This window comes from Poecilia latipinna, unplaced genomic scaffold (assembly GCF_001443285.1).
Source record: "Poecilia latipinna isolate Pla-1442-1.1 unplaced genomic scaffold, P_latipinna-1.0 Scaffold80, whole genome shotgun sequence".
NCBI lineage: Eukaryota > Metazoa > Chordata > Actinopteri > Cyprinodontiformes > Poeciliidae > Poecilia > Poecilia latipinna.
The window spans coordinates 19156-28465 of NW_015112696.1; the positions used below are offsets into that span (position 1 = coordinate 19156).

The following is a 9310-nucleotide window of genomic DNA, read 5'->3' on the forward strand; positions in this document are numbered from 1 at the left end:
GAAACCCTGTTTTTGGGTCAGGGGTCAGATTTATGGCTAAGGTATGAATTGAGTTTTGGTTAGGGTTAGGTATGTGATGGTTAGGGTTAGGAAAAGGGTAAAGGTAAGGCTTAGGCTGTAGAAATGAATGGAAGTCAATGGAAAGTCCCCACAAAGATAGCAACACAAACGTGTGTGTGTGTTTGAGATTTTGTGTGTATGAGCGCCAGGGATAGACAGAATTATACATTCACAGTAATTAATCTGATATACAGTTTACATCAGGGGAAAGACACAGAGCTGGTCTGTTTGTTGTTGGAGTTAGTATTAAGCAGGGGATTGGATTCACTTATTTAACACACAGTTGATTTGAACAGCTGCTCTGTTTTGAAGCTCACTACAACAATATCGCCATAAAAATAAAACCGTGTGTGAAATCACAGCCCTACACAGCGCTCACGTCTCGCCCCTTCTGATTGGCTCAGCAGACTGCCCAAGCTTTTCATTTTTATCAGCACGTCTATAACGCAACGTGTCGAAGAAGAAAACAAGAACGTACTGTTTTAGTCGCCAGCTCGACACAATCGCAACACGCGAGAGCTTGTGGTTAAAAAAATAAAAGGGATAAGAAACTGCATGATTTGAACATTACATTCAGTGGGAAGACATCTTTATTAAAATCCTGAAATAAATTTTAGGTTTGGATTGACTTAAATGAAAGCTCTGTGGAGAGGTGGAGCAGGTTTTTAAATCGCACAGAATTGCTGAGAGGGTCGTGTTTTTTGTGGCTCTAGGCTTCTGTCAGCGATTCTAACAAATGCTTAGAAACATTTGTTCTCTTTTTAACCAGAAGAAGAGCTTTGTCCACCTCCTCACCACAAAGTCAAGCTTTCGTCCGGTGCAGGTTCGACTCCACCAGAGTTTCACTGTGAAAGATCCCGTTTGAGGTTTCTATTAACAGGATATATGGACAACGCGATTCTGTTTGAGTTTTCATCAAGCACTGGAGCGTTTCACAGCCAAGAGTGAAGCTTTTCTGAAGGCCTAAGTATGGCCCAGGGCCGCAAGAACTAAATGTCTAAATTCTGTTCTTGCATGTTGTTTTTGACAAATAGTCTGGGCTGAACTTTTTGTGATGATGTACAGCAGTTGATCTATGAAGATTTCCCAGGACTTCTGTACTCTAGTCTTTAGAAAGTATTAAATGTTCTAGCCAGAAAGGTTAATAGAACAAATCTGTTTTTGTGTGGTGTTTACTGAGATCTGGAAAAGCTTAGGTTACTTTCTCCCAGTCGGGAGTCGGTCTTGGTCTCTTGTTCAGCGGCTGCAGCAGCAAAACCTTGATGTTGCTTGAGATGTTTTTTTTTTTCTCTGATCACTGCATCCTCTTGCAGATTTTGCTCAGCTTGCTTTAAATTAAGCAAGATACAGAGGGGGACAACAATTATGATTATGAAGCTGTGAGGTAATATAACTTCTATGATCATCATTTGAAAATAAACGAGTCTAAAATGTTTTATATGGATGTTCAGTTCTAAAAATTATCCTATTGATTAGATCAAGGTATTCAGCATGTTTGACCAAATCAGAAAGTAAAAGTCAATACACAAAATAAATAAAAAAAAAACCTCACATTTATTGAGACGAATCGATCATTTGGCTACTTTAAGACCATTTAGAATTATTCCTGATTAAATGTAAAACATGTACAAAAACAATTTGTCATTTCTACAGCATGTCTGGTAGGAAAGAAAAAAAGATATATACATTTTTACAGACCCCCCCCAAAAAAAAAAAAAAAAGAAAAAAAAAAAAGAGAGAGACAAGGTAATGAGTTTTGTAAAAATGACAAATTCCTCCTTAACCTGAAGTATGACTTCAATAATTTAATCTTCTAATGTTAAAATATGCTTTGCAAAGAGAGAACCCCTCCCAGCACGGTAGTATTTTATCTCAACATGTTAGAACAAGTGACACCATCTGACAGACATCGCATCATTTGTTTACTATTTATGGTCTTTTCTTAAAACCAAAAATACCCACTAACTCAGGAAAATTAACCCAGCAGACAGAATAATCATAGTTGGTTCCAGTTTACAAAGCGTAAACTATTCAAACAATAAGACATTGAGAGTGTTTCGCGGCAAAAGGCTTGATGGGAATGAACTTTTAACAGAACGAATCTGTGGACTCTTAAGCTCAAACATAGTAAGTTCTGGGAAATAAAAAGTAAATCACAGTAAGACTGCTCGACACCTTTTCACTGATAAACAGCTTTAACCTTTAGTAAATACCCTGGAGAAAACGGCGAGTATGAAGAGTGAAAATGTAAGGTAGAAATTAGATGCTAATAGGGCAAATTATGAAAAGGGCATTAATGGAATTTGAGGATTAAATCAAATCCCTTAAACTCTTACTTCAGATTTTCACCAATTGTTCTTTCAAAACAGGATTAGAGAAGAAATATCCCCCCAGTTATAAACCCCATTAGGTCCCTTTGTAACACTGAAAATTCTTCAGACAATGTACGCCTTTTATATTTTTCCATGTCTGAAACTTGTGTGAATTATGTCATTGTGGCTCATTTGTGGCATCGTTGTGTTAAATAAATCAAAACATCCCATTTGAGTCGTTTTAACAATAAAAAGTACAGTGCATGGGTGGACCGCTACTGCTACGGTGCAGTTAGTAAAAACAAACAAAAAACGAGTTACTGTTAAGACACCTTAGATGGTAGGTGTGTCAGGGACGCAAGCTGAGGTCAAAAGTCATCAATGTCCATGATGGAAGAACAACAGTATGAAGTAAAACACAGAACAGCTTATATTGTACACACTGCCAAACGGCCATCTGTCGGTTTTCTTCCGCCTGTCCTGCTCATTTCTCTTTTCCGCATCTTCCTCTGGTTGTTACAGTGAGTTTAGTGTTCATCAGGAGCCTGGGGTCCGGCCAGACAGAGTTCCCCTTTGGTCACCGACCAGCAGCTGGTCCACCTCAGAAAGCAGAAGCTGCCAACAGCTACACGGTTCCTCGTCCAACATCCCGCTCCACAAAGGTTCCCAGTGGTCACAGAGGCATGTTCACAGGCACAATAAATATCTGCAGATCAAATATCTGTGTCTTTTCAGTAGATGGAATAGAAAAATGTGCACGCCCCTCTTCATGAGTCGAGGTGAACATTATCAGAATTCTGTGAATGTTTGTGGGTTTTGTTGTATTTTCAGTAGATGACTTCGTAAACAGTGGCCTTCTTGTCTCCTGATCCAGTAACGATGTACTTGTCGTCCACAGATATGTCACAGCTTAGCACCGAGGAGGATTCTTTAGACTGAGAAAAATACAAGCAGGAAAAAGGAAGTAGTAAGAAACAAAAGCTTCCAGTGAAACCAAAATATTTTATGAATCATTTAATAGAGTAATTATCACAACATCCTTTATAAAACTGCAACACTGATGGCAAACAACTGGAGTAGGAAGGTTGCATTTTTGGTATGTAGTCTGAACTAATGGGTTTGTTGTGGTTGCATGTTCAATGCACTTGTAATCTATATTTTTGTTAGTAAATGACATAAAAACCAGTTTCTCATATTGTATATTACAATGCTTTAAAGAGTTTATATTCAGTAATGCAGTAATGAATCTGCTGGCCTTCTTGAAAACATTAAATGGAAAGTCGACTTCCACTTTCAGCATCAACAAGCGTGAACAATATGCTGATATTTTAGTACCCTGACATGGAAATATTGAAATAGAGTCACGTTCAAAGTAGAGAAAGACTAACGGGACATCAAAGTTGGATGCTAAATCGAAGGTTGCAGTTTTACATATTTAATCAGATAATGTTTTAACTCCTTCAACCAACCTGGAAAATACTGGCTCCATAAGGTGTTCTCCATGCGTTCAGCAGGTTGTCCTTCCCTGTACTCACAAACCACTTTCCTGTGCGGAACACAAAAACAATCACATTGTCAACAACATGCCGTCACCAGCAAAGAGGGATCCTAAGATAAATAAACATTCCTGAATGTGCGACAGAGTTTCCTACCACAGTAAGCAAACTGCAGGGACAGAACGCAGCTCTCATGTAGGTGAAGCTGGTATTTGTCAGGCTTGGTGACATGAAGGACCTCCACGTTGCTGCTCTCCATTCCAACAGCGAGCCATTCCCCCGTCGGACAGTAGCCAAGAGAGAAGATCTGGAAAGAAACGGCATTAGCTTCGAGTTTATAACTGGGTGGGAAAATGTAGCTTTGTTTCACTTGGGATTTATTCACTATTACTTGATATGTTCTATGCTAAGCAACTTTTATTAATTTTAGAAATTAGAGTTGATTTTCTGATATGAGTGTTCACCTGAGAAGTAAAGTCGTGTTGCTGCAGTTGCCGTCCCTCCCTGAGATCCCAGGAGCGAACAGTGTTATCCAGACCTCCTGTCCACAGCTTGGTGCCGTCGTTGGAGATGTCGATGCAGCTGGCTCCGTCTGTGTGGCCCTGAAACTGCCTGCAGGATGCACACACAAGGTCATGGTTAAACAAAGAACCAAGACACATCATCACTCCAGAGGGAATTCAAAAAGAACCGTTGATTTCTGAGGCGTTTAAAGTTACGACAGAAAACTTGCCACATCGTCAGTTCTAGTTGCAGAATCAATGCATCTCGTCTCTTACCTAACAAGCGTCTGGTTGTGTAAATCCCAGACTGCAATGTTGCCGTCACTGCAGCAGGAGAAGCACACTTTGGAGTCGGGGCTGATGGCCAGAGCGTAGCATGCAGGTGCTGATGAGGTCAGCTCTGCTTTAATCCTGGGAGTGGGTGTGGCCAGATCCCAGATGGACAGTGTGCTCGCCTCACCGCCCACAATGAGTGTCCGACCATCAGGGAGGAGACGGCAGGAGCGGATGTAGTTGTCTCGGTTCTGATGATGTAGGATAAAAGGGAATACATGTTGAACAATAAAAACGTCACACAGAAATAAAAAAATTAAAAAATTCAAATACTATTTTAAAACAAATGAATAGTGAAGGAAAAGCTGCCGCTTTGCTCCGGAAGAGTCATGCTGTCCGTCTTCAATCTCAAGCTTTAATTTCTCAATAATTGAGAAAGTAGTTTATGAGTGAGACTCTTGGAACCAAAACTGCAGTAAAACAAATATTATTAGTCCTAAGGAGTCTGAACATCCCAGTTTTTCAGGGCTTTCGTTCCAGAGCTGAGGAGCGTAGTCCCTAAACGCCTCAACTTGTTCTCTGAAAACCTGAGGGGGCTCCATGGTAAATTATTGAGAAGTAACTTAGAAATGCTTTTTTTCTAAAATTCCTTTCCGACCAATAAGAAAACCTTAAAGTCTTTCATGTCAAACAGGAAGCCAGTGCAGCGATTTAAGAACTTGTGTAGGATGATTTATTTTTCTGATTTTGGTTAACAGAAGGGAATCTTTCTGTCCCATCAAGTCATTGATATTTTGAACTCACTGATTATTGTGGGCTGTGGTGACACACAGGAATAAGGTTGTGTTGTAAGCATACATTTAGTGAGTCACATTGTAGTACTCTGTAATTAAAGATAGATGTTGAATTAAAGTGGCCCAATAATGGATCCTTGAGGAACCCCACAATTGATTTTTCACCCAAATGACTCATTGTGGTCGCTTTCTTCCAAACATCCTATAAAAAAACAAATAAAAGAAAAGCAAAAGAAAAAGAAAAAAAAAAAATCAAGACAACGTCAAACTTTACTCACCAAGCAATCGAGTTGTGAGACGGGGCTTTTATTTCCAGGGTGACTGATGTCCCAGACCTTGACGCATCCCTTTCCTCCTGTGTAAACATGGCGGGTGGGGTTACTGATGGTGACGGCGCACACCACCTCTCCGTGGTTCAGCGTGTTGATCTGGCGGGCGTGACGAGGGATTCCTGGTCCCACCAAAGCGTCTGGGGGAAAAGGAACTGGCTGCATCTGCCCGTCTGCTGCAACGTGAAAGGAGTATGCACTGAATGCACAAAGGAAGAGAGAAAATTAATTGCAGAAAATTGTGGGAGTAAAACAAAGCAGACAACGTGAAAGGAATATACTTTATAATGACTTAACATGGCCTTTTAGGAATTATACTTTTGTTTTTTTTTTCTGCATCCGAGGCAGCAAAATCGTACTTACGGCTTTCCCCCAGGAATTCCTGTAAGACTCGGGGGCATTCCAGGAACTCGCATGTGAGGGTGAGGATCAAACCCAACCTTGAAAAGAAGAGACACATTTTAGAAGGACAGTTCACATATATGTCCCATTGGTAGATACCAAAGAGACAGGTCAATATTAACCTACAGAGAACAACGCAAACCCTCATGATCGCAAGACAAACTTGATTTTACTGCCCTCCTCCCCCACATTGATCCAACACACACAAACTCATGGAGCTGCTAAGTACACAACCCCGAGTCAAGTGTTGCCCAGACACAGCTGTGTCTCCTAAACCTATTTAAACTGTGTAATGAACACTGAGCAAATACACCCAGAAGTGATGAGCTGATTGCTCACAAAGACCAGTGGAATGACGCTCTGCATTTGTCAACTTTTCACACAGCTTGGAAAATAAAATGCTCAGGCAGTCAGTGGAGCTAATAGTATTTCTTCCCCTTCTTGTTGTAATAACGCTCAACCTCAAAGTAAATTTGTTCAAGTAAAACTACAAATACAACACAGAAAGTAAAACAAAAAAGTGAACTCCCTACATACAGAAATCGATGGCATCCATGTTTGATTAAGGCGTGACAAGTGAATTTGATCTTTAGATCCGAAAGTGCAAATGTTTGATCTACTGTCAAACTAGGCAAACCAACGTCAACTGAGCTACACAGATGTTGGAGTCATAAACCTTCTGGGTACTAAAACATCAAGAATACTTCCTCAAAGCTGCAACTCATAATAAATATTGAGATAGTAAATTAAAAAGGAGCTTGAACCCGACTGCAGCTTTAGGCCCAGATGTGATTTTTACAGAAAATCAAAGGAAAAAATAAGAACCACTACAGAACCCAATGAAGTATTAGTACTCAAGTCCCTATTAATCTAAATCCTACTAATACCCACACTGGGGAGATATAAAATTAACTAATATTGTGTTTTTTTCTTTGCATTTGAGAATATTTCATTTTAATTCCACTCATGCACATTTTTATGTGATTTTATTTTATTTTTTTTTTAAATCACATTTTATGGTGGTTATGGAGTAAAAACAAAGAAAAGTTGCAAGAAGCCACAGAGTTGTTAAACTTCCCCCTCTAAAAAAAAAAAAAGAAGTCAGGGTTTATGCAATTTTACTAATGTAAAGTTCAAGCATTTTCAAGGTAAGTTTCCACATTTTTGCAGCCCCACATTTGGAGATTAAAACTATACAAATGAACTAAAAAAAAAAGACAGTTTTAATTCTCCATTATATGATGCAATTTATTAAGAGCGTCTTGTGACAGTATTCTATATTCTTTAGGAGGGACAGTAAAACATAAAACTATGTTTTGAAATATCTCTCTCACACACCTGCCTGATACGAGAACAAAACACTTTCAAGAATTTCAAGCACCCATGTGAACCTGGAATGTGCAAGTTTCTGGTCGTATTTACAAAGATCCTAAGTAAGTATAACTTAAAATCTTTAAGTTATACTGAAGTTGTAAGTTTAATTTAGTACGGTTTGTCTTTTTACTTTTAATATTGACGAAGAAAAATAAAAATTCCTAGCATGTTCCATAAATTGCTTAATTTTCTACTCACCATCGGTGAACGACCGTACGCCGCTACAGCGGCTGCAGCAGCCGCACTCATCTGAGGTGACATGTTGTGCAGGCCTGCAGCATAAGCAGCAGCACCAGCTGCACCCGCTAACTCTCCATTCATTCCTGCTGCGTGGGGCAGCATGCCAAAGGCACCCGGATACGGGCCTGGTACCGCCAAAGGAGTCCGCAGACCTGCAGCTGGAGAAATGCAACAAAGAGAGTGAGGTCTGTCCTCTTGTTTAAAACAAATCCTTGATGAAAACTCAGTTTTCGTCCAGGATGCAAAGAGAAATCAGGAGAAAATACTTAAACTTCCAGAAACAAATTTACTGCAGCATTTAGAGAGTACATGTGTGCCATAAAAATAAATGACTGAGCAAGAAAACTTCTATTACCATCAGCAGGATGTTTTACAGAAATAGAAGAAATCATTTTGATCCATTTGAGAAGAGTAAAGTCTTGCATGTTTTCAGTCTCTTCACTCATAATAAGGACATTTGAATTGTTTCAACAGTGATTAAAACATTTTTTCGTGCAAGACCTACTTGGTGGATGGGGTATCTCCATCGACGGGGGTTTCGATAGGCTTGGTCTGACCCCAGGAGTGGAGCTCGGACCAGGTGTAGAGTCGCCTCTGGGTGTCGGAGTGCTAGACTTTAAACCAGGGGTCCCAGCCTTATCTCGCTGCAAACGGAAACAAATCAAAGAATATAAAGACAATATATTCAGTCATAAACTGTGTTTTTCTGCAACGCAGTGAAGCAGATAGACAACTGTACCATTGCCATCTCTTTGGACTTGAGAGAAGAGGAGCTGGCCGATGAAGCGGTCGAGGCTGGACTACAAGGATCTTTTTTGAGAAGACGTGCCTTATCCAGGCCGTTTTCTCTGGGGGACGGAAGCGGTGTGCCGCGAGGAGAAGCTGCATCCTGATGGAAAAACAAACGATGAAGTACATGAGAATAAAGCTGCTCCACAACAGTAATGTACAGATTTTCCTGTTTATCAGAAAACTAAGCAAAGAGTCAACAATAACCCTCCAAGAAACCGCAACCATTACAAAGTGTGTAATTTGACTAAGTAATTTCTCCTCAGAACAAATGGATTTTATTTTGAAAAATACATTACACCACTTAATAAAAGAGTGCCGAGATGAAAGCCATTATTGAATGAAAGCAAGAAGACGCCCAGTTTGAACTTTGTTACAAGTCATGTCGAAGCAGCAAACATGTGGAAGAAGATGCTTTGGTCAAAGGGGAGCAAAATTAAAACACTATGTGCGACAGAAAACTCACAGCACACATTAACCTGAACACACAATCTGCATGGTAAAACACGGAGGTGGCTCCACCATGCTGTGTGTATGCTATTCTTGCACTGGAATCAGGAAATTTGGTAAAGCTGCACTGGAAAATGGGCAACCTTGTATTGCTCTATCACATGAAATCCCAATAAAATGCAGTAAAGATTCAAGTTGTAATATGACAAAATGTGAAAAAGGTCAAGGAGTACAAATAGTTTTACTCAAAAAAAAAAAAAAAAAAAAAAACCACCTCTTTTGAACACA

General features: G+C 39.8%; 1 protein-coding gene across 6 annotated transcripts in view; it reads right to left on the reverse strand.

Annotated features, from left to right (window-relative positions):
* Positions 1-1593: 1593 nt before the first annotated feature.
* Positions 1594-9310, reverse strand: part of LOC106937418 (TLE family member 1, transcriptional corepressor) — a 29524-nt gene continuing 21807 nt past the window's right edge. For all 6 annotated transcript variants that reach the window (XM_015018968.1, XM_015018960.1, XM_015018951.1 and 3 more), the window contains exons 11-20: positions 8523-8672; positions 8289-8427; positions 7742-7941; positions 6131-6207; positions 5717-5966; positions 4648-4895; positions 4333-4480; positions 4025-4175; positions 3842-3918; positions 1594-3307 (exon numbers count right to left, since the gene is read on the reverse strand). In XM_015018968.1, coding sequence (XP_014874454.1) covers positions 3200-3307; positions 3842-3918; positions 4025-4175; positions 4333-4480; positions 4648-4895; positions 5717-5966; positions 6131-6207; positions 7742-7941; positions 8289-8427; positions 8523-8672 — 1548 coding nt within the window. In that variant the 3' untranslated portion in view covers positions 1594-3199. The remainder of the gene's footprint in view (positions 3308-3841; positions 3919-4024; positions 4176-4332; positions 4481-4647; positions 4896-5716; positions 5967-6130; positions 6208-7741; positions 7942-8288; positions 8428-8522; positions 8673-9310) is intronic.